The sequence below is a fragment of the Callithrix jacchus genome, chromosome 2, assembly GCF_049354715.1.
Source record: "Callithrix jacchus isolate 240 chromosome 2, calJac240_pri, whole genome shotgun sequence".
NCBI classification, from domain to species: domain Eukaryota; kingdom Metazoa; phylum Chordata; class Mammalia; order Primates; family Cebidae; genus Callithrix; species Callithrix jacchus.
This window is the reverse complement of record NC_133503.1, coordinates 55,659,414-55,685,044: the sequence shown is the minus strand read 5'-3', so window position 1 is coordinate 55,685,044 and position 25,631 is coordinate 55,659,414. Positions and strand designations below refer to the sequence as shown.

The following is a 25,631-nucleotide window of genomic DNA, read 5'->3' as shown; positions in this document are numbered from 1 at the left end:
CATCTGGGATACATCAACCAGCAAAAACAAAGATCTCTGATCTCATAGTGGTGGGAAGAGGTGCTGATGGGGAGACAGATAACAAACATAAATGCCAAAGAATATTATACTTATGTCACAAGGAGATGAATGCTATGAGGAAGAGCCCCACCTGAAAAAAAAAAAAAAAAAAGAGAAAGAAAATAGACCAGCAGTACCAGGGGCTGGGGAATACAGCAGGCTCAATTTTTAAAAGCCTGGGAAAAGTTTATCTCATGGAGAAGGCTGTAATTGAGCAAATACATGAAGGCACTGCAAGAATTGTTGAAGATTTGGCTCTATTTGAAACTAGGCTGGTCCTTGATGTTGCAAGCTGAGGACCAGAAAAGAATATGTTAACTGAGTGCCCTTGTGAAGGAAAAACAATTTCAAATATCTGATCACAGATTTAATGGAACCATTTTCACATGCAGAGGATACTGTATCTACCCCATTGTGGCTACTTCTATGGTTAGCTTTCTTCATAGGAGTGGCAGATCCTCTCAGCTAACCAGCTACTTTGTGTTGTACAAGGCTGGTGCTTGCTGATTACCCATGGATGATTCCCACCAGAACCAGATAATGACAATAGGAGTCAAGCTACTACAGCTCTTCTGTGACTTGGGGACCAAGAGGTGTAATAAAACAGTAATGAACACGACTCAAACACTTGAGATCAGAGAGTGACACACAAGGCCTAAAGGGGACATGGACAATATAAAATCCAAATCCTTATTTAACAAATAAGAAAACAAGGTTCAGGGAGGCGAAATGACCTACTCAAGGTCACAGAGTAAGGCAGTAACAAAAGCAGTCAGCCAAACTGAAAACCAGTATGTTTCCTATAAATTTCAGGTTTCTGTCTTTTCTGGTTGAACTCCTAGTTCACATTCCTTTCACCAACCACCTACACACAGATTCTGAGCAATATTTAAAGGCAAATTGCAAAAGAAGATCACTTTTTTGACATAAAGAAAGCACACATAAATGACAAACACTTGTATAATGGCACTATGTACTAGACATTGTTCTACCTGTATTTAACCATCAGAGACGTATAATTAGTACCTGCCTCACAATCATTTCTATTTTACAGTTGAGGCAATGAGAAAGAGTAGTTAAGTAACCTATTCCAAATCACTTTGCTTGTTAAAGGCATAGCAAGCATTTGAACCCAGAGTGTTTGGCTGGAAGATCTGTTCTCTTAATTCTTATATTAAATGTTTCTAGATATATGTGAATAATTGGTTATAGCGATGTGATTACCAATGAAAACAATATTTTTGTGATTGTTTTAGCTAGAAGTTCTCAATATAGATATTAATTTTAAGACACATTATTGAATACTTATTGAGTGGCTACTGTATTCCAGCCAGAGTGCAAGTTGCTCTAAGTATAGTCATTTTGTCCCAGGTAATAAACCATCTTTGATATGTCTCTAAAGCCTATAAATTTTTACAGCATCATGAAAAGCAGCTACAACAAATTAGGCACATCCTTCTATAGTGATTCAATAGTTTCATACAATTAGAATTGATCCAGTAGATTCTCCCTTGACAATTATGTCTGGCAAGAATCTTTAGCTATTACCTGTGCTCTCAAATGCCTGCAATGAAACCTGTGGTCTGAAAGGAAACACTCATTTTATTTTTGGTCATTTTATCTTTTTTAAAAATCAGTTTCTAGAAACAAGCACGATAAAAATGGCTAATGATCATGCATTTTTCTAAGCACTTTGCATGCTTTCATGTAGGTATGTATATGTGTATGTACATCTGTTGAGGTATAATTTACTTCTAGTGAAATAAACAGCTATTGGCTCCATAGCCCAGTGAGATTTACAGATCTGAACATCATTGGGAACAATGTTGAAACAGGAGAGGGAAGATTTTTATCACCCAAGAAAATTTCCTTGTGCCTTTTCTTAATCAATTCACATCCCCAGAGGTGGTGGCTGTTCAGATTTCGATCACATTTGAAGTTCTTGGTCTTAGCTATAATCCGATGAGGTGTTATGCCAAGGGATGCCTAACTTTGAGACCTGCATTCTTGGCCACCATACTGCCCTCCTACAACTCTGCTCAGTAGATACTTAGACCATCTCAACAGTGTTCTCCCAGAGAGTGAAGTCACAGCTTAGTTATGCCCTAACTTCTCTCCTATGCATCTGGAATATGCACCACCCTTGAGAGAACAGAAAACATGGTCATTCAAATCACTGTCTACTTTCTTTGGTTCAGCTGAGAAACTCTCTTTAGAAAAACAGAGTGGACTAATGTAAACACATAGAAGTCAGAAGGTGGGGTCAATGAATGAGGTGGATATGCCCTCTAAAAAGAACAAGAGCTGACCAGAGCTCACCGGCTGCTGTGCCCAAGAAATCTGATCGGGGATGCCCATCTTCAGCTTTTTCTAGAAGATCTAGACATCTAGACTTTTATAAGGTATAAGATGTTTACCTTATAAACATCTTAGGATGTTTAAATATGTAACTAATTAAAGAAAAAACAATACTTTGTGAGCCAAAATGTGCCTATTATCCAAACCTTTGGGTTGCCAGTTTATGACCTGGTTTTTGGATCAGCAGCCTGGAAACATGAGAGAGAGAAAGAGGGAGAGAGAGAGATGGGGACATGAGGTCAAGAGATCAAGACCATCCTGGTCAACATGATGAAACCCCATCTCTACTAATACAAAAAATTAGCTGGGCATGGTGGCACATGCCTGTAATCCCAGCTACTCAGGAGGCTGAGGCAGGAGAATTGCCTGAACCCAGGAGGCGGAGGTTGCGGTGAGCCGAGATCACGCCATTGCACTACAGCCTAGGTAACAAGAGCGAAACTCCATCTCAAAAAAAAAAAAAAAAAAAGAAAAGAAAAAGGTTTCAGCCAATGTTAGGAGTTCATCTTTCTCATTACTTGGTAAAAATTATGCTGTCCAGACACTGGTCTATTACCAATATTCCTGACCCCTCAGGGAAGCAGATAAGGACTTTGGTAAGCACACACTGAAAAAGTAACAAAAAGAATTTTGCAAGGGTGAATGGAACCCAATAAAGAAACAGAAAGAAAGGGCTAGAAAGATCATAGAACAAGAGAGAGGAGAGAAGTCAACCATAGGTAACAACAGGAATGAAAGGAACACAGTGTGGCTCTGTTCCCCGCTGTCCTTACCCTGGAGCAGTCTTCTTTCATTGAATACACAGCGCTGATACCACAACCTCAGTCAGGGTTAGTGCAAGATGTGGTTGAATGATTCATTTAGAGAGAGGAGTTTACCCTGATATTTATTTACTCTGAACTTGATGAAAATAGTTTCAGTGGCTGAATACATCAACTCCAGCAAGTAACAGCAGGGTTTCCAGGCATTCACAATATATTATTTGGAAGTCAAGGTGCTCACAAGAGAGTCTGATCCTATCACACTGGCAAGGAAAAGTGGTCTGAACAAGGAGGGAGTTTCTAATCCCTGGCAATATAGTTTTTATCAGGGAATTGTGCTTGCTCTAATAGGTGCCATTGCTTTATCAGTGAAAAAGAAGAATAAAGTGATTGCATCCCTATCTTCCTACACACCGTGGGCTCCATTAATACACCCACCAGCAAAGCTTTCTGAGCAAACCAATCTCACAGGATTTATATACTTAGTGAACCATGGTGACATGTTTCTCCTGAGTCCTACAGACCTGTCTGAGAAGCAGGTCAGAGGCCACAGCTTACATGATTTCCTTTATATGAGGCACTTCACACTCTGCAACAGGAATTTGAAACAATAATGAAGACCTTTCTGTGTGGCAAACAAAAGTGAAACAAAGGGAAATGCGGTATCTCTAGAGAAATTTTGGCAACATAGGAAAAGTAACCCAGACAATTCAGAGTAAAACATCCTATCCTTTGCTGGTTGTCTCAATTCTTCATTTTACCTTGATCTTCCTATTTCACTGATGATTTGTCTGGGGCTATCTCAGTCCATCTGAACCACATGTATTAATATGTCTGACATATTTAAGTGCTTACTGTGTGCAAAGGACAATGCCAAGCGCATTAGCTGTACAATCTCACAACACCCCATGAGGTAGATACTTTTATCATGTCCATTTTAGAGATTAGAACATTGGGACACATTTGGAGACAATGTAACTTGCCTAAGGCCTCACAGCCAGGATCCCAGTCTGTGTTAGACTCAGACCCTGAGCTGAGTCAATATAACCATTTTTCTTCTACCTCAAGATGATCCCACCTTCCATTCTTTCTTTCTTACCATTCCCCCTTTCCCTACAATCACCCTCTTCCTCTCTGGTTCACAAATGTATGGAGTCCTCACCATGGAATGTGCATTGTTCAGATGACTAAGGTGAGTTCAAGGAGCCACTGTTTTTGTCAGGAGAAGGCTCAAGGAAATATGTTCAGAGAAGAGTAAAGAAAGAGTCCAGGAAAAAATGGAGAAATGGTGAAATGACTCAAACGTGCGAGCTTAAGGGAGACAGACGAAGAGTTGTTCTTAATGAAAAGGAAGAACCTCAGGATTACAAAAATCATAGGTTGTGAAAACAGAAAAACATTCAGAGGTATCTGATCATTTTACAGATGGGAAACATGAGATCTGAAGATGAACAGGGCTAGGACCTTACCTAAGATTTCTGACCACCTCTACCTTTCCTCCTCTCTCAACCCCACTTCTGCCCCCAGTACTAGCACATTCCTCAGACATGGCTTAGGAAACTATCCAAGATATTCGAAGCCAGAAGCATTTCTGACTTCATATTTTTTTGGGTTTTGGAATATTTGCATTACATTTACCATTGGGCATTCCAAATCTGAAAACCAAAAATTTGAAATGTTCCAACAAATATGTCCTTTGAGCATCATATCAGTGCTCAAAAAGTTTCAAACTGGAGCATTTCAGAGTTTAGACTTTTGGATTTGGGACAGTCAACACATGGACAGGCAACAATGTAGTATGTGTCCTTGGAGATTTTGTAAAATGAAAAAGTAGAATTAAAGAGATGTCTTCATCAGAATAAGGCATATATAACACTTTGTTCTCTCTGAAGTTTATGTTAGTAATAAAATGACCATGCACAGGGCCTTGAACAAGCTTTGCTCCCTGGAATTACTCACCATCTCCACCTGGTCCCTTCACTCAACACTCCCGGCAGTAATGTCTCTGCAAGGAACAAATATGGGTTAAAAATAAGGCCTTAAGAGCCTGCTCCCTCCTTGCCTAGGAAATCTGAACCCTCAGGCAATGCCATTCTTACAAAATATACTTTCTGATTACTTCCAGAAGGCAGGGCAGGCTGACCCTGCTGTCTCCTGTGGTGAAGTGGCTAAAACAATTCTCTTCACCAAGGCCACAGAGTATCTGCACATTTCCAGTCCAATAATCAGTGCCCAGTGGCTTTGGCTGTTTCTAATACATGTGTTTCATTCCTGTGCTAAGGGTTCCTCCCTCCACACTCACTGCCCAGTTTGTGGCGTGGCCACTTCTCTCCCTTCACTGCCTCCACCTCTGCCCTGGATTTCTTCCTCTGTATCCTTCCCCTTTCTTCTGCTTACTTTTTCCTCTTCAAATGTCAAGAGAGCTTGACTTTTCCCTGCTTTACTTCCAAAAAAAGAGAAATACTATTAAAGAGTTTCTACCAAGTTTCTGGCACTGCTCTTTATAATCCTGCAACCTGGAGTTGCCGTTTCACTCCTCTTCTGCTGGATGCTTGACACACGCTAAATTTAGAGAAGTATGACACTCAAGCTCACGGAAGGCTCCCTTTTTCATTGACAATGGGCTTGGCTATGGTTCATGCCAGTTCCTAATCTGTCTTGGCATTTTGCTCACTTAGGCGCTTTAGAGGGAAAAAAAAGTAAGATCACAGTCCGTCCTGACTTCTACAACCACTTCCTTTCCTGAAGTCCTGTGGTCCGTAAGCTCTCCCCACACCACCCTGACACAAAGATGAAATTAATAAGCAAAATGTTCATGAGCTATCTCTTAGAATAAAGATATCCTGCTGCTAGTCATGTCTCAGTTCCCTTCTCCAAGTACAACACAGTGGAGGAAGAAAGAAAATTGCTGGCTGAAAATCCTGACCTTCTACCAATAGGACGGAAAATGTGCCTACTCATTCTGGGTCCTGGGCAGAGGAAGAAATGAGAAACAGTGGCTCTCCACATTTTTTTCAGAATTAATCTTATGCTCTTCTATTAGCTACTTGTTTAAAGATCGTAAGACACAAGTAAACGCACACCTGTTGTCACAGGGATCCACCCTAAGAGGTCTAGTCCCTCTTCAGCTACTCAAGAAGTTTCCAAGATTCCATTCATTCATCCACCGCCCCAGCCAGGCTCCTGGCCAAACCCCCTTCAGAGAAAAACAATTGTCACAGATTGCGGGGCTAGTCATCGTGAAGCAGTTGTAAGGTTTAGCTCGGCTTTGCCTGGTCCAAACCAGTCTCTCAAAGGCAATGACATTGTACTGTGTGTTTTCTAAATGCTGTACAGAAAACAAGGTATAGCTTTCCTAGGAGAGGAAAAACATCTATATTGCAATAGAGTTGATAAGGAAGAATCAAAACTGAAGAGGAAAACTGAGATCCCTGTTGTGCTGAAAATTTTTTAGACTTTGATTTTTTATAAAAAGCTCTTTTTCAGTAAGGTGTAAAATAAAACCAAGTGATCAATGAAATAAGATTCACACCATTATGTCTCTGTCCTTTAAGAAGAATTTTGAGTAAACTGCCATTTTCTGTTACTTTTTTAATCTATGTTTCCTAAAATACAGAAGTACTTTTTGACAGTAAAACTGCAAATTACTTCAATGAGAAAATTGGAAATGATTATAGAAACAGAATTACAAATGTTGATCCAGCATACTTCTAGGCAAATGTATCACTGACAATCAAATCCCAGATATGACAGTCAAACTCCCTATAAAAGATCTTAGAAACCCATACACACGTGTCTGTTTTGACACTCTGAGAGTGTTATCCAACATAGAAACTTCAAACTCTGATTCCCTCCTAAAATGAGAGCCATTTTCTGCTAAAGAAAAAAAAGAGAGAAAAGAAAAACCTCCCTCTCTTAAAACTCTTGTGAAGCAAAGTACACAGACAGTTTCATCTAAAATTATCCTCCTTGCCAGCGAACAGTGCTTCCACGCAGAAAGGAAAAGTTACAGATGGTTGGAGCAGGGTGACAACGTAAGGAATTCACATACTTCTCCTTACACAATAATGTTGCCAGCTACATCCTAACTTAAAAAAAGTCTCTCTGCACTGCTGAAAATCAGACCTTAAAGGGGGAAAAGCACAGATGAGAGCCCCATACCAATTGTTGACATGACCGAGTTGTAACTTGCTAATTCACACACACACACACACACACACACACACACACACACACACACACACACACACTCGGAGTGCCTGCAAACACAGCAGGCAGACAGCTTAGAGAGTGAATAGAGGCGTGCAAAGGCAAGAACTGAACGGAACCCTACCTCTCTTGTCCAGTTCACAAACCGGCCGATGAAAACCGCTGGCGATCCCAGGGCTTGCTGAGCAGCTCTGAAGGAGGTGGCCACTCGGCCCACTGAGTGTGAGCAGGCCCAGCCTGTGCTCAGAAGCTGCCCCAGTCAGATTTTCCAACTGCAGAACTGCAGCCAAGTCCCTGCCCATGCCTGAAGAATTTCCTGAACAGCATTCCCGTTCTTTTTCTGACTGCTCTGAAACCGTACTCTGTACTTCAATATGGCTTTGTCAGACCGACTCACAGCTACTAGGCTGTCTCCAGCTATCAATGGGAAACACATGTGTCAAGCACAGGCTCACTCCCCTGCAACAGCGCTCATGGTGTCTGCCGGGCTCATACTCACAACCAGAAAGGAAACTGCTTCTACCACCAATTCTGATTTTGCAGCCATTCTCCACACAGCCTCTGCTCTGTAGTGCTAGATGCTGGAGATAAGCCCTCTCTTCTGCTCAACACTGCCCCTTTTTCACTTGCTCCTTACACTTGAGTCCCCAGCTGACCCCTGTCAGCCCCCTGAGCTCTTGCCAGCCCTGATAACAAGCTTATTACAGCTGAGAGACATAAATTCTAATTTGATCTCCCTACCTGCCGCTTCCTAAGTCTTTGCTCAAAATTTGAGTTGCTGGAGGGGGAGCAATATTTTTAGCATTTCCAGACGGGTACAGTTCTTCGGAGTTGTCCCCTCAACCTGATATGTATATCTCTGGCTGCAGTAACTAAAAAGAATGCAATTATTTTTTAGGCACTTTTGTTGCTCTCTGCTCTGTAACTGTGCTGGTCCAAAAATGTAACATTTTCTAGGCTGTTGCAATGTGTATTATGGTTATGAGAAATAGAAACAAGAATGTACTTTGAATCAGAATGCGTCCTAATTCTGTGCACCTGTGATGATTTCTGGATGACACTCCCTCAAGATGCCCTTCGTACCTACATTCTGCTGGATTTTGGGCTCTACCTTTGACATTTTCCCTTTCAATGCAACAAGAGGAAACCTCGAAATAGGAGGACACCCCTCTTCTCCCACACTGAAAACCCCCATATGTAAAGAGCCAGAGCTAAGTTGTCAAGGTAACACTGTAGAAAAGCGGTGATTTTAAGAGAGGAGCATTTGTTTTGAACTGTTTTCTTTTTTCTGTTTTTGGTATTAACATGTTACTTCCAAAAATCACACCCCATTAGCAACTTATTCAAAAGAACTGGCTTGCCTGATTGTTAAGTGTTGTATGTTCTTGAGGGGATATTGTAGATTCAGCGGGGTCTGAGCTTAGCATCAAATTACAGTGGACACTTTCAGCAGGATTAGTTTTTCGGCTTGGGAAGCAGTGGTGGGGGTGCGTGGGAGGTGCTTGTACACATCTAAGGTCAGGATGCAATTACAGAATCAGATCTTTGGAGTTGGAAGACACCCCAGAGATCATCCAATCCAAATTAGTTTCTACCCTTTATTTTACAGAGGGAAGTAGAGGCCCAGACAGATGAGATGACTTGTCCAGGGTTTTAAAGACAGTTTATAGCAGAGCTGAAGCTAGAAATGGGATTAGTGCTCTTTCTCTCTCTCTCTTTTTTTTTTTTCATTGTACTTTAAATTCTGGGATACATGAGCAGATCTTGCAGGATTGTTGCATAGGTACACACATGTCATGGTGGTTTGCTGTCTCCATCTTTCCGTCACCTACATCAGGCATTTCTCCCAGTGATATCCCTCCCCACCCTCCCCATACCCCGCTATTCCTCCCCTAGTCCTCCATCCCCCAACAGATCCCAGTGTGTGACGCTCCCCTCCCTGTGTCCATGTGTTCTCAATGTTCAACACCCACCTATGAATGAAAACATGCAGTGTTTGATTTTCTGTTCTTGTGTCAGTTTGCTGAGAATGATGGTTTCCAGGTTCATCCATGTTCCTACAAAGGACAAAAACTCATTGTTTTTTTATGTCTGCATAGTATTCCATGGTGTATATGTGCCACATTTTCTTTGTCCAGTGTATCACTGATGGGCATTTGGGTTGGTTCCAGGTCTTTGCTATTGTAAACAGTGCCACAATGAACATACATGTGCATGTGTCTTTATAATAGAACGATTTATAATCCTTTGGGTATATACCCAGTAATAGGATTGCTGGGTCAAATGGAATTTCTATTTCTAGATCCTTGAGGAATCTCCGCACTATCTTCCACAATGGTTGAACTAATTTACACTCCTACCAACAGTGTAAAAGTGTTCCTATTTCTCCACCTCCTCTCCAGCATCTGTTGTCTCCAGATTTTTTAATGATCACCGTTCTAACTGGCATGCTCTCTTTTTCTACGTGCTTTCTCTACTGCAGCATAATTTGGGAAGGTGATATCATCTAGCCTTATAATCAGATGGCCTGGTTCTAATCTTAGCTCTGCATCTTACTGGCTATAAGCCCTGATCAGCTTTCTTAACCTCTCTCCATCTGTTTCTGCATCTGTGAAATGGGAACAATAATAGAATCCACCTATAGAATTGTTAAGGACTCAGTGAGATAATCTATGTAAACTATTTATTATTGCCTACAAATACATTTCAGTTTACTTTATTTTTAATGGAGAAAAGCCAAACCTTTTCTCTAACCTAAAAGCAAAATTGCTCACATCTAATGTGAGTTCTAGAGTAAAGTAGTTGAGTGGCTGGTTTTCTGCTGCTTTAACTTTATGTAATAAGGGCCTATCACCTTAAACTTGGAGAACTGTCCTGAAGCCTTATTGGAACATTAAGCCTGCCACACAGCTACTTTCCATTTATTCCCTAAACATAACACTGAAGTTCTTTCCTTGAGATTAACTCACAGGAAAGAAAAACAGCAAGATCAAATCTGCAGTCAGTTACATGAGGCTGAACAAAGTGCCATTCTAGGGAACTGGCCTTTCTCTTTATACCTTAAGAGCTCAAAATTACCACTCTATAAATAGAAGACTATTAACAATTTCAATATCCATGTTTGGAAACTGCAACATCCTGAATTAACAACAATAGCAAAATAAAATCCCACAAGTTGAGGAAGAAATCTTTCTGAGAAAATAGCTGCTACAAATTGTAAAGAATCAGATTTCTATGTGGGGTTTCTCAGCCTTTGTCTTAGAGCCAGTGGTAGCAAATGGCTAATGAACTGCTTATTGTTTGTTATTCACGTTTTGTGTCCAGCTTCTTTTGGGGAAAACAGAAGAAATTTTAAATAGTCGAAGAAGTTAATTTTGAATGTTCTGGTTACCAGTTTAAAAAAAAAACAAACAAAAACACTGAAGCTTGGACTTAGTCCTAATCAATGCTGATATGATTCACGAGACCCTGTGCCCATGTCTCCCCAAAGACCTGCTATATGGGGAGCACCTGCTCATTTCAGTGTGGACATCTGGAGAGACCTCGGTCGGAGACCCAGCTTGATTACTGCTAGCTAGAAAGTCCTGAAAACTTACTTAATTCTTCTAATGTTAAGAAACATCATGCAAAACTTGAAAAAGAAAGCCAAAATGTAGTTATGTTTTTATTTTTTCAGTATCACATGTGGGAATTGCTTAACAGGCCCTCTCAAGAAGAATTTAAGGGGAATGTCATTTGTTGAACTCAGTCTACTATTGAAAAAGGTTTCCACATTTAGTATAGGTACATGTTAACTTGGAGACTTTTATCCAATAAAGATGCAAATAATTTCTTTTCAGTAGAGAAAATGACCTCGAATGTGATAGTTTATTGCCCTTCGGGACATTACCAGTCTTGTACCCAAGGTAGCAATCTCTGCTAACATCCCTATGCTAATAGACCTATAAATAAGGAGCTCCCCAGATGTTATTGGAACCAGTCTTACCATCACACCAATTCCCCTATTAAGGAGTCACATAAAATGTCTGATACATCATCATTTCATATTTACATGTTATGTTTTTAACTGTTTAAAAGTATAATTTGACAGTTTCATTCTTTTCACCTATATAATGAGTGTTACAAATATTATGTGAGACGATGTGTGATAAGCACTTAGCAAAATGCATGTCACACAGAAAATGATCGAACTATGTAAGCACCACTAGTATATAATACAATAGGACTGTACTTGGTTCTCAGTTTTGCAAAGGACTCCCCATGAGTCTCCTTCCTATCAAACCTTTTTTATCCTTAGCATTAGATTCCTGAATCCCCTCTACAATGGCTGAACCGGCTGAAATCTTTCCATATGTGGTGACCTCTTTGCTTCTCAGATTTCTACTTTTAATGTTCTAAAATTACAACTAAAGTATGTCTTTCTATAACACATTCTATGATTTCTAATCACAGAAGTTGGTTAAAGATTATAATCTTGAAGATCATGTGAACCAGAAAACTTCATTCTTCACTTGAACATAAACTCCAAAAGGGCAGGGATTTTTGTCTACTTCATTTTCTGCCATTTCTCCAATGCCTAGGATGGGTATATCATAGACCCTCATTTTTAACCATTGAATAAATAACATCTTTCGACTTATGTGAAAACTGAGATTCCTACATCATCCTTTTCAAAAGAGATTTTGACTGTAGATTAAACATATCCAGAGCTACTGGACCATTCCTCTCCATTGTGGTTTAGATTGCCTTTGCCACCTGGTTGTCTTCTTTCCTGGGAATATTTCAGTTTCCTTAATTTCCTCCTTGAGTGAGTTGCTTAGAAGTGAACAAACTTTGCAGGTATACTGGGTCTAATGCAAAGAGCGCAGGAACTCCCTCTTTCATTCAGAAACTATACTTCTATTGGTGCAATCCATGAACATTATCAGGTTTGGAGAAAATAACCTGGAATCACAGTGTGTCAAGTCAGCTTGGACCACTCTACGACAGGTACTAGTATTAACTCATCTCCCACATCATTTATATCTATGATTTTGAAGCCTAGATTTATGTTAGAATCATCTGATATAGCTTTTAAGATGACTAGAGCCAGGGTCCCACCCCAGAGGTTTGGATTCTATTAGAATCACATGGCTACCAGGCAATAGTATTTTTTAATCCTCTCAGATAATTGTAATATGAGCCAGACTTAAGAATTACTAAGTTACAGGATCTGTTTTTTTTTTTTTTTTCAGGTGGAGTCTCACTTTGTCACCCAGGCTGGAGTGCAGTGACATGATCTCGGCTCACTGCAACCACCACCTCCCGGGTTCAAGCTATTCTCCTGCCTCAGCCTCCTGAGTAGCTGGGATTATAGGCACACACATCATGCCTGCCTAATTTTTGTATTTTTAATCGAGACAGGGTTTCACCAATTTGGCCAGGCCGGTCTTGAACTCCTGTCCTTGTGATCCGCCCTCCTTGGCCTCCCAAAGTGCTGGGATTACAGGTGGGAACCACTGCACCCATCCATTACAGGATCTTTTAAAACATAAAGCTGATTGTCCCACTCTATGACCTCCAGTCTTTAAATGGCTGACCACTGCCTAAAAGAGAACAGCAGTAACCTCAATTGGTCCCTCACACATTTCCTGAGCCTCATCTGCTGCCACTCCCTCATTCTTCTAATCCCTCAAATAAATCATGTATCTTTCCACTTTCGGAGCTTGAAGGAAAGCTGTTCTCACCTTGTGAAAAGACTTTACTGTTTTCTAGAAATTTCCCTCACTTTTGTCATGCAGTTAACTGTTATTTGGCCTTCATATTTAACCTCCACTGTCACTTCCTCTAGAATTATTTCATCCTGAACCCTAAGACCCAACAGTCCCATGTTATAATAAGCCTATAGACTAGCACTTATTTTAGTTGTATATACATATTTGTATTTTTATCTGATTTATGTCAATCTTTCCTGAAAGACAATGAATATTCTCCATGAGGGCAGAGACCTGGCCTGCTTTCCCCAGGTTGTATCCCATTCCTTACACCGTACCTAGCTTGTAGGAAGTACACAATAGATATTTTTAAGTAATCAAATGCAGTCTTTTAATAAAAAAATCCAAGTACAGGAATATGCATATAATCCAACTTTCTATATCTTGACATTTTAGATTTTATTTCCTCTTTCTGACCTGCTAAAATAGTGTATTGTACTAGGAAACCAAGTTGTCTCATAAGATATAAAAAGACTCGTTAGAAATTAGCAAGTCAGTTGTCAGGCAAAGCCTGTAGGGCCTGAAATACAAGCTAGGCTGTGAATATAGGAAGTGTGGTTTGTTGTGCCACTGACTTGGGGTGGAGGGTGGGGTAGGTTGAGGTAATACAGTGAAGTCATACAGAGGCGCAGAGCAGCTACAGCAAAAACTTGAAAAGAGGCATTCATCGGGACTCTTGGTTACAGCAGATAGAACTCATTCAAATTAGCCTAAGGAAGAAAGGAGGTTGGGGGGAGAGATGTACTCAATCATAAAACAGTAAAGGCAAGAAGTGGATGTGAAGGCAGGACTGGGAGTAATAGTTGAAATATAATAGGCTTCTCTTGGCTTCACCCACAGTTTTACTCTCTCCACTGGCTGGTACGACACCTACTGGAAGTCACAAGCTCACTATCCCTGGGAAAATTGATCTTCTCCAGCTTGAGCCAATGCTTATCCATCCCAGAACAAATCTCTGTGACCAGGAGAATGGGGTCCTCATGCTGGTTCTATCTGGCTCCTATAACAACCCTGGAGGCAAAAAGAAAGGGTCACCTCCATCTCACCAAAATGGCTAAGTAGGATTATTAGGAAATTGAGAAAAGGTGTTGGGTAAATTAAAGTATCATGTGAATTATAGATGACAAAATGCCGGACACTGACTTCAGCATCCTGCCCAGAGAAGGTAATTTTTTAATATATTTTTTAGAAATATTATGAGGCAATATTTAGGCAAAGCATAGAAAAGGTATTTATTCTATGAAAGCCCAAAACAGTTGAGTTAGACTTAAACTGATGGCAAATGATTAGGACAGTAACATGATGCCGGCCTTTCATCTGAGAGTTTATAAATAATACCTGATGGGAAATGACACTCACTCTGCTTTGGCTCTTCAAAACAGAGTAAATCCAATGGTACTTTTCCATGGCCAAGGGCAAAATTATCTGACTTTGAAGAGACATTATTGTGGAAGGAATCTGGACTAGGAAGTTTGGCCCAGTGACAAAACAGTGACCCAAACATTTTGAGAATATCTCTATTGGCCAGACACAGTGTCTAAGCTGAAGTCATCTTCTGTTTTGGAAATTCAAATATATACATGGTACACAATGAGGGATTCTCAAGCTAAGTCATTACATTCAGAAGGAACTCATACATTTGATAATTTAATGTGATTAGTAATGAAATGTATTGCAAACCTAACTTTTTAATTAAAGAGCATGAAGCAAATACTGATATAGCTGAATTGATGGCTTCATGTATTCTGTTTCTTTTCAATGAAAAACACTAACAAATTCTTTTAAAGTTCTTTCTGGTCCATAATTTCTCATTGCCTTATAGCTTATGTAAGTAAGCTCTTGAAATACACATTTTTATTTGAAAATGAAATTTATTGATCAATAAAAGGAGGTTAGACTGCATGATAGGCACTCCATAATAGGCAGAAATAAATAAGACCTGTGCTTTAAAAAGGCATAGCATGACTCATCTTTACTTTTACAATCATATCAGTGCTCAGTGGGATAAGAGACAACCGTCGGGAGCAGGAATTCCGTGCTAATGGTAAACTTCTTGAATGAGGCATCCTGGTTGATACTAAAGGCCAAGCCTCAAAATCCAACCTTAAAACCCAACAATTGTACATACACACATACACATACAAACCAAAGGCTACAAGGGGAAATAATTCAGCATTATACATTTCAATGATTTAATCTCTAGGAGGTATTTACTAGATATGTGAAAGAGACATAATTTGGCAAATCCCACAACTGGCAGTGTCTGGCACATCATAGTTGTTTCATAAATATTATTTCACTACTAATGAACATTGCTAGTAATTCCCGATATCCTTTCTGTAATACATTGCACAGAAAATAACTTTATATAATTTTAAAGCTCTCAGATGGTTAGTTGTAGCATATTCTATCATATGTCATCAACTCCAACCTTTTCACTACCTATATGAGACAACTGAAAAGTGAAAAGAAGTGATATGGTCAAAATCACACAGATAGGTAATAGAGGAGAGTTGGACAAAAGATTGTCATTTTCTGATGCCTAGCTGCCTCCTAGGGCAAAGGCTGTGATTCTAGGAGATGATTCATTTATTGCATCATTTACTTCCCTCACTTGGGGAAATTTCTGCTGGGGCTTCACTTCCTAAAATACAATTTATGTTTCAAGATGCATTATCTGGTTACCTACATCTCTCCTTACTTCTTCTTAAGCAATGAAGAAGTCCTTTTTAGGATTCCTAAGTAGTAAGCTAATAAAAACTAAATGTAAATAGATAAGGCTATTAAAAATGAAGACAGGAGTCCAAAAATACAATGTTATCATTCCAAGTTAAAGGCAGGCAAAAATGGTCTCATTTGCCTTTACCCTTGCACTTAACAGATCAAGTGCTCATTAAATATCTGCTGGAATGAACTGAAGAAAAACATTCCCGTATCTTCAGTGGATTCTAGGGTTTAATGGTAAGGAATTTTCCCCAAGGCTTCCATTTTGATCAACTTCAGCACAGTTTTAACATCCTGAGCCTCATCTCTCGTAATTAGCTGAAACTGTTAGAAGCAACAGACTGGGCCAATCTGGCTTAGCTGCATTAGATCATACCTTAGGATGGAGTGCTGATACAACAGACGCAAAGGAATATATTTCATGTAAAATGTACTTAGCAGCTTCAGTGGCATGCCCTGATTCTCCCCACCAAAAAGCAGAAAGAAATGGACAAAAACAGAAATATAAAAGCATAAAGAGACAGACTGGCTACTTGATGAGCATATTAGACTCCAACTCAGCTATGCTGTACATCTAATGAAGAAGATGGCATCCAAGAGGTCATCCATGAGGCCAGGCATGGTGACTCATGCCTGTAATCCCGGCACTTTGGGAGGCTGAGGCAGACAAATCACCTGAGGTCAGGAATTCGAGACCAGCCTAGACAACAAGGTGAAACTCTATTTCTACTAAAAATACAAAAATGAGCCAGTCGAGGTGACATATGCCTGGAATCCCAACTACTCAGGAGGCTGAGGCAGGAGAATCACTTGAACCAGAGAGGCAGAGGTTGCAGTGAGCTAAGACCACACCATTGCATGCCATCCAGCTTGGGTGACAGAGTGAGACTTTATCCCCCCTAAAATTAAGTCATCCATGGATGCATAGAAGAAATTAGAGCCATAAAAAAGTAGGAAGAGTTCATTCCAGGGATTGGAGATATGATATATACAAAACAGCGTCCTTATCCTCAAGGTACATACAAGACTTTGTGGGGAGGACTTTCACTGTCTCTAGTACCACTGACAAAATTATACCTGTTGGGGTGACTTAACCTGCTGCCATTAAAGAATCCTTTTTCTCTAACTCTCTTTTTTTCTGAGTTTAAATGCATTAATTATCCTTTTCATTATGTTCCTTCTTGTCGTGTAGATCTTCTTGGAGGAGAGATGTAGCTATTCCTACGCATGTAGTACTATTTCTCATGACAAATTTAAAAATGGCATTTCTAATTTAGACATCAATCTCATGAAGTTGGTTAATGTCTGAATCTATTATTGAGAGATGGAACCTCTCTTGCTGAGTTGATAGAATCAGCTTTCTAAGTCTGTTCACTGAACTTGTGAAAGACATTCTGTGAGAACTCCATGGAAAGAGACTCGTTCATGAATAACTACTGTAATATCTTTAAATTCTCAGACACAGAATGTAGAAGAATGAATTAGTAAGGGTTTACGGTGAGATAAATGGGTCAATTCTTTATCCATGCAATTCATCATATTTAGAAGAGACCACGGGTATGGAGCCACTTCATTTTATCCTCTCTCACTAAGATCGTATCATACATCAATATTTTATCCAGAAGAAACACTTAAAAATTCTATTATTAGAAGAGCCACAGCAATACTGGAGCTCAATGTGAAAGGTGAAGTCAAACTTCAGTTTGTAGCGACATGATTAGCATCAGTAGAATTTCTGCTTTTTAAGAGCAAAATCAAAACATAGAACATTTCCACACTGAAAAACTATAATTGAGGTTTTGGAAAGACTTTTGAAGTTCACTGCATTTCAACACATTGTGTGAATACTTTATATAATTTGGAAACCACAGCCTTTTAGTTTTAACACCATTAAATTGAAGGTATTCTTAACATTCAGTTACAGTAAACTGTGTAAGGGAAAACTTTTGAAATTGCCATCATATTTGTGATTTATAGAAGTTAGAATTTCTTGGCTCTGGTGTGGAATTTGGCAGTCTGGATTATTGTCCTCTTTTTCAGGAGAAGATCCTGTTATTAAACTCTCTTATCCTTGAATCCTCCTCTGTCAAGTAGGACAGCAGCCATCTCCTATGGCTGTGCAAGGCCTTAACAAAATAATCTCAGTAAAAGTAGCTCTTACATACATAACAACAGCTGACATGTATCAAATGCTTACTGTGCTCTTACATAGCAAATGTTCAAATATTAGCAGATATTATTAAATTATCTATTTTGTGAGCTACCCCATTAGTTGATATTTAAATAGATTCAGAACAGGTATGCTTTGGTGGCAAGTATTTACATTAAAAGCTAACCGAATTCTACCCTTATTTTTGCCATTTTTCCAGTGACTTAATTATCACAATAAATTCTTATGACTTAGAGGGTACATTTACAAATTCATCGCTGTAACTTTTTATAGCAAACCTATGTCTTCTAGTTTACTTCTTCAGTAAGAAAATAATGTTCAATAATAATTCTTCAATGAATCCTCTCATTAATTGAATTCAGGCCTCTATTATCAATCATCTTGGTTGGACAATCATTTACTGTCTCCACCTTCCCTCATTCAGTCCTTTGACAATGCACTCTTCAATCCTTAGACAGTGTTGGTTTCACTCTTAGGCTAAATAGTTAGAAAGTTATTTCTCACAGGATAAAGTGTGAACTTTCCAATACCATTTACTGAAGAGGCAATCCTTTCTCCATTATGTAATCTTGGCATCTTTGTCAAAAAAGTTGACCACACATTGTGCACATGTTATTTCTTAGCTCACTATTCTGTTCTGTGTTGTTTATGCATCTGTGTTTATGCAAGTACCAAACTGTTTTGATTACAATATCTTTGTAATATAATTTGAGATCAGGAAGAGCGCTGCCTCCAACTTCATTCTGCTTGCTAAAGATTGTTTTTAGCTATTTGAGGTCTTTTGTGATTCCTATTCTTTTTGTGTTTTTCTATTCCTATAAAAAATACCATTAAAATTTTGATAGAAATTGAATTTAATCTGTAAATCACTCTGGGTAGTATGGACGTTCTGACAATATTAATTATTCTAATTTATGAACACAGGCTATTTTCCGTTTAGTTATGTCTTCTTCAATTTCTTTCATCAATGTTTTATAGTTTCTAGTGTATAGATCTTGCACTTCTTGATTAAATTTATTTTTATTCATATTTTTGATGCCACTGTAAAGGGAAATGTTTTCCTGATTTCCTTCTTGGATAGTTTGTTATTAGTGTATAGAAACTTGTCTGGCTTTTGTATATTGATTTTGTATCCTGCAACTTTACCAAATTCATTTATAAGTTCTAGTAGTTTTTTTTTGGTGAAGTCATTAGGGTTTTCTATGTATAAATTAATACACTCTACAAACAGAGACTTCTTCCTTTCGGATATGGATGACTTTTTTTTTCTTTCTTAATTGCTCTGGCTAGTAAACCATATATTTGATAAGGGGTTAATATCAAAAATATTTAACAACTCACAAAACTTGATAAGAAAAAAAAATAATCTGAATAGAAATGGGCAAAGACATGAATAAATATTTTCCCAAAGAAGACATACAAACGGCCAACAGGTATATGAAAAGGTGCTCAATGTCACTAATCATCAGGGATGTGCAAACCAAACCACAGTGAGGTATTATCTCACATCTGTTAGTATGGCTATGATCAAAAAGACAAAAGAGAAAACATGCATTGTCAAGGATATACAGAAAAGGGAACCCTTGCATATTGTTGATGGGAAAGGAAATTGTTATGATAATTATTAAAAACAGCATGGGGATTTCTAAAAATATATATAAACGAAACTATCATATGATCCAACAAACTCACTTCTGTGTATATAGCCAAAGGTAAAAATCACTATCTTCAAGAGATGTTTGCCCTCCCATGTTCTTTGCAGCATTATTCATAATAGCCACAACATGAAAATGACTTAAGCATCCATCAACTGATAAGTGATTAAAGAAAATGTGATTGATACAGTACAATACTATTCAGCCTTAAAAACAAAGTAAATCCTGCCATTTGTGACAACATGGATAAATCTGAAGGATACTGTGTTAAGTGAAATAAGCCAGACACAGAAAGACAAATACTGCATGATTCTACTTATATGTGGAATCTAAAAACCAATTCAGACTCAAAGTAACAGAGCATAGAATGGTGGTCACAGAGGGGTGGTAGATAGGGTAAAGGGGAGATATTGGTGAAACAGTGCAAATATTCACTTACAAGATGACTAGGTCTTGGAGACTTACTGGACAACATGGTAATTATAGTTAGTAATAATGCATTGTATCCTTAGAATTTGCTAAGAAAGTTTCAAGTGTACTTACCACACACACAGAAAAAAATGTTAACTGTGAGGTAGTGGCTATGTTAATTAGATTGACTGTGGTGCTTATTTCTCAACATACACATACATCAAATGATTACACTGTACACTTTAAATATCTACTATATTTGTTAAGCATACCTCAATGAAGCTAGGGAAAAAAGTAATGCAACTGAAAAAAATCCATAATCTTATTAATATGAATTATAAGGCACTGAATGGAATGCACCCTATGCCTCCTATATAACTGCTGAAGGAAATAGCTGACCATTCCCCTCTTCCACAAGGATTCTCTTTCCTCTTTACCCAATTCTTCTGTTAAGTCTTCTGTTATATTTTCTATAAAAATCTTATGATTTTCCTTTCATATTCCTTGCCATTATTTACTGTTATCGCTTAGCTATCTGAATGTTCAGCTAGACTGTCAACTCTTGAGAACAACGCACTGTGTCTGTTCTGTACATCTGTGTTCACCAAGGCCTAACATACTACCTAGGCTGGAGTAGACACTATAATAATTGTTAGATGATGGAATAAGGGATGGAGGGAAGACCAGAAAACTGTACCCAAAGTGATGGTATAGGTAATTATAGTACTAGTGGATTAGACCATTTAAGACAATGCAATGTCTGTATTATAGTTAATTTTGATTCATAAATCTTAATCTTAAATTTTTAATTTATTTTATACTCTCCCTAAATACCAAAAGTGCTTACTGATCAATGCAGCTTACATCTAAATTTTATTCTCAGGTTTAGTCTTTACAGACTAAGTTTCAGAAGATAGAAAATGTTTAAACTGTTATATTGATTAGTATAGCCTTGAATATCACATACTTAAAGTTCAACTGCAATAAATCTCACCAATACAGTGACCCTCCTATAGATTTGGCCTTTCTTTATGTTTCATAAATTTTGTATTTTTGACTAAACTGGCTTTTTCCCTAAACACTCTTTATTGTGTATAGCTACAGGGATCGTGAACCATCTCATCATAGAACTGCAATTTCTGAAGATTTTCAGGTGCTGTGGGCTAAGATTTCAGGATGTATAAAAAGGTGATAATAGAAAAGATGCCTAAATACTTAATTGAAAAAACAAGTAGGATGTCTTGGCCTGTGCTGCATTTTAATGCATATTTTCATGAAGTTAAAATGAAGAGCATTTACAAATTCCAGAATGAATTACACATTATAGCGAAATCCAAAATTCACATTGTGGAGTCTACATTTACAAATGAATAAATTGTTACTGGCATTTACTTAATGGAGACACTTATCATTTTAGCAGACTATGATCCTAGTACCCTAAAATGTTATGAACCAACAAACTAGCCATTTAAGTAACAACATCCTTCATCTATTAAGACAGGTAGCTTTACTACCTCAAATCAGATTTTCCACAGACATTCGGAGGTACTTATATTTATTTCAGGAGACTTTACCTTATGGATATAATGTTTTGTGGTTAGAATTAGAGAAGAGGCATAGGCTGTCTTTATTAGCATAATATTTATACATAATCATAGCAGCCAACATTTACTAAGTATTCATTATGTACTAGCTGCTTTAATTACAGTATCTCTCTTTATCTCACACACACAAAAATCAAAGAAGGATAAAGCCAACTACTTCTAGAGAAAAGGCAGAAAAAATCAAGAAATAGAAAACAAAAAGGGGTGGGAAGTCAAGTATAAATTATATGCCACTTTAACATTCTCTTTTAAATCTGAACCTTTTAAAATTTAAGAGAAATGTTTTCATAACTTTTAAGCTGAAAGGACATAGGTTTTTTACCATATAAAATTTTAAGTACTGTGAATCATTAACTCATAATTATTTGTTAAATGGGTGTGAGGTCAAGCAACAAACTCTCAAGGAAGAGAAGGGGAGGGCAGAGGGAAAAGAAAATAGAGGAGGCAAAAGAAAAGCATGCTTAACTCATGAGGGACAAAGCTAGATATACACAGTTCTGAGACAGATGGCTTAGAGAAGAGGAGAGAAGAAAGAAAGTCAGAAAAAAAAATACAAATATGGATTGAAAGAGAAGTACTGTCAAAGGCTTTGTAAACAAATTAATCTTAAGCTGAGTTTTGGAAAAGAATAGTCATCTAGCCAGTGTCTGTGAGAAATAAGGAGCTGAGACAATTTTCTTGTCAGGCTGGTTAAGTGAGGGCAGTGAATAAGATAATGATCCTAATTCCAGTTAATTTTCTGAGGAGTTAATGCTTCACCTGGCACCATGTTAAATGCTTTTCATGTATTATTTAATCTTTACAAAAATTCTATGAGTTAGGTGTTAGAATTATCTCCATTTTATAAATGAGGAAACTGAGGTACAGAGAAGTTACACAGCCTCCCCAAATCACATAGTGGAATAGTGGATAAGAGATAAAGGTGGAATCCAACTCAAACCTGTCTGATGACAAAGTCTGTGTCCTTTGCTAAACTGCTTCTCATTGCTATTAATGAATATGAAATTGAAGCAGAGTGGTGTCGTGATTTAATATTTTATATGAGTAATAGACTAATGTAATTTTAATAGCACTTTGTAATTTATAAAATGCATTCACACACACAATGTTTCACTTGGGTTTTAGAATTCCTATGTGGTAGCTAAGGATTACGTTTTTCTAAGTATATCAGTAAAGAAATTTATGTTCAACAAAGTAACATTCAAGGTCACAAAATAGATGTCAGTATGGTAGAAGGGAAAAAGCTGCCTCTATGTATTTGAAAACTGTGGTCCTGCCACTCAATAAATAAATGTTTTGGGACCAAAAAAATACCATTTCTGACTTGAGTCTATACCTGAAAAATGGAGACAAAAGTCAAACTTCTCACAGTATTTGTGAAAATAAAACCACCTAACCTACATGAGTGACTTTGGTACATGCAGGCATGGAACATGTGCAAATTTCTTCACCTTCCTGTGATATTGGGTATCTCAGAAATAGCCCTGGAATCAGGGTCAGAAGATCTGGGATCTTATCCTACTCATGCCCTTAGCCAGCTATGGCATGGAACCATTACTTTACATTCATTTGTAACTATAGGTTGATAAACTAGCTCAAGAAAAAACAAAACAAAACCCTGTTTGTAGCATTTGCTAACTTCAAATAACTAACATGATGTCACCAAACATGGAACAGAGAAGAAATAAGCTCATTTTGTTTTCATCAATGGGTAAGAGCTGGCTCTAGCACACCATTGAGTAAATTGAGTAACCATGATATTAGATGAGTCTTTTTCAAATTTTTGTGAAAAAGAAACATATTTTTTGATGATGTTGACATTGTATAGAACTTAAATGCAGAAACCCAAGATAATTAGCACTCTGCTGGTAGAGTAGGTTAGTGGAGCACAAAGCCCTGCCCTAAACCCAGCTTCTCCCTTCCTCTGTATAGTTCCCTAAGATATTGCTGAAGAACATATTCAAGTGGGTCATATCTTAAGATATTTGTAGGACTCTCATTCTTTTTTTTTGTTTTGTTTTTTTTTTAATTTTTTATTGGATTATAGGTTTTAGGGTACATGAGCAGAGCATGCAAGACAGTTGCGTAGGTACACACATGGCAGTGTGCTTTGATTTTCTTCTCCCCTTCACCCACATTTGGCATTTCTCCCCAGGCTATCCCTCCCCACCTCCCCCTCCCACTGGCCCTCCCCTTTTCCCCCCAATAGGCCCCACTGTTTAGTACTCCCCTTTCTGTGTCCATGTGTTCTCATTTTTCATCACCCGCCTATGAGTGAGAATATGCGGTGTTTCATTTTCTGTTCTTGTGTCAGTTTACTGAGGATGATGTTCTCCAGATTCATCCATGTCCCTACAAACGACACAAACTCATCATTTCTGATTGCTGCATAATATTCCATGGTGTATATGTGCCACATTTTTCCAATCCAGTCTATTATCAATGGGCATTTGGGTTGATTCCAGGTCTTTGCTATTGTAAACAGTGCTGCAATGAACATTAGTGTACATGTGTCCTTATAGTAGAAAGATTTATACTCTTTTGGATATATACCCAGTAATGGGATTGCTGGGTCAAATGGAATTTCTATTTCTAAGGCCTTGAGGAATCGCCACACTGTCTTCCACAATGGTTGAACTAATTTACACTCCCACCAACAGTGTAAAAGTGTTCCTTTTTCTCCACATCCTCTCCAGCATCTGTTGTCTACAGATTTTTTAATGATCGCCATTCTAACTGGCGTGAGATGGTATCTCAATGTGGTTTTGATTTGCATCTCTCTGATGACCAGTGACGATGAGCATTTTTTCATATGATTGTTGGCCTCATATATGTCTTCTTTCGTAAAGTATCTGTTCATATCCTTTGCCCACTTTTGAATGGGCTTGTTTGTTTTTTTCCTGTAAATCTGCTTGAGTTCTTTGTAAATTCTGGATATCAGCCCTTTGTCAGATGGGTAGACTGCGAAAATTTTTTCCCATTCTGTTGGTTGCCGATCCACTCTAGTGACTGTTTCTTTTGCCGTGCAGAAGCTGTGGAGTTTCATTAGGTCCCATTTGTCTATTTTGGCTTTTGTTGCCAATGCTTTTGGTGTTTTGTTCATAAAGTCCTTGCCTACTCCTATGCCCTGGATAGTTTTGCCTAGATTTCCTTCTAGGGTTTTTATGGTGCCAGGTCTTATGTTTAAGTCTTTAATCCATCTGGAGTTAATTTTAGTGTAAGGTGTCAGGAAGGGGTCCAGTTTCTGCTTTCTGCACATGGCTAGCCAGTTTTCCCAACACCATTTGTTAAACATGGAATCCTTTCCCCATTGCTTGTTTTTGTCAGGTTTATCAAAGATTGTATAGTTTTATGTATGTTGTGTTGCCTCCGGTGCCTCTGTTTTGCTCCATTGGTCTATATCTCTGTTTTGGTACCAGTACCATGCTGTTTTGATTACTGTAGCCTTGTAGTATAGTTTGAAATCCGGTAGTATGATGCCCCCCGCTGTGTTCTTTTTGCTTAGAATTGACTTGGCTATGCGGGCTCTCTTTTGGTTCCATATGAAGTTCGTGGTGGTTTTTTCCAGTTCTGTGAAGAAAGTCAATGGTAGCTTGATGGGGATAGCGTTGATTCTGTAAATTACTTTGGGCAGTATAGCCATTTTCACGATATTAATTCTTCCTAACCATGAACATGGAATGTTTCTCCATCTGTGTGTGTCCTCTCTGATTTCGTTGAGCAGTGGTTTGTAGTTCTCCTTGAAGAGGTCCCTTACGTTCCTTGTGAGTTGTATTCCAAGGTATTTTATTCTTTTTGTAGCAATTGCGAATGGCAGTTCGCTCTTGATTTGGTTTTCTTTGAGTCTGTTATTGGTGTAGACGAATGCTTGTGATTTTTGCACATTGATTTTATATCCTGAGACTTTGCTGAAGTTGTTTATCAGT

General features: G+C 38.3%; 1 protein-coding gene across 10 annotated transcripts in view; it reads right to left on the bottom strand.

Moving 5' to 3' along the window:
* Positions 1 to 25,631, bottom strand: part of SGCD (sarcoglycan delta) — a 1,112,169-nt gene that overhangs the window by 449,818 nt on the left and 636,720 nt on the right. For 2 of the 10 annotated variants that reach the window (XM_078363713.1, XM_078363716.1), the window contains exon 3: positions 5,139 to 5,184. The exons of 1 other annotated variant lie outside the window; for it this stretch is intronic. In XM_078363713.1, the coding sequence (XP_078219839.1) occupies positions 5,139 to 5,141 (3 nt within the window). In that variant the 5' untranslated portion in view covers positions 5,142 to 5,184. Of the gene's footprint in view, positions 1 to 5,138; positions 5,185 to 5,576; positions 5,744 to 7,512; positions 7,607 to 7,887; positions 7,986 to 9,361; positions 9,446 to 25,631 lie in introns of those variants that run through there. 7 more of the 10 variants (XM_054251085.2, XM_054251083.2, XM_054251081.2 and 4 more) reach the window with 7 other exon arrangements.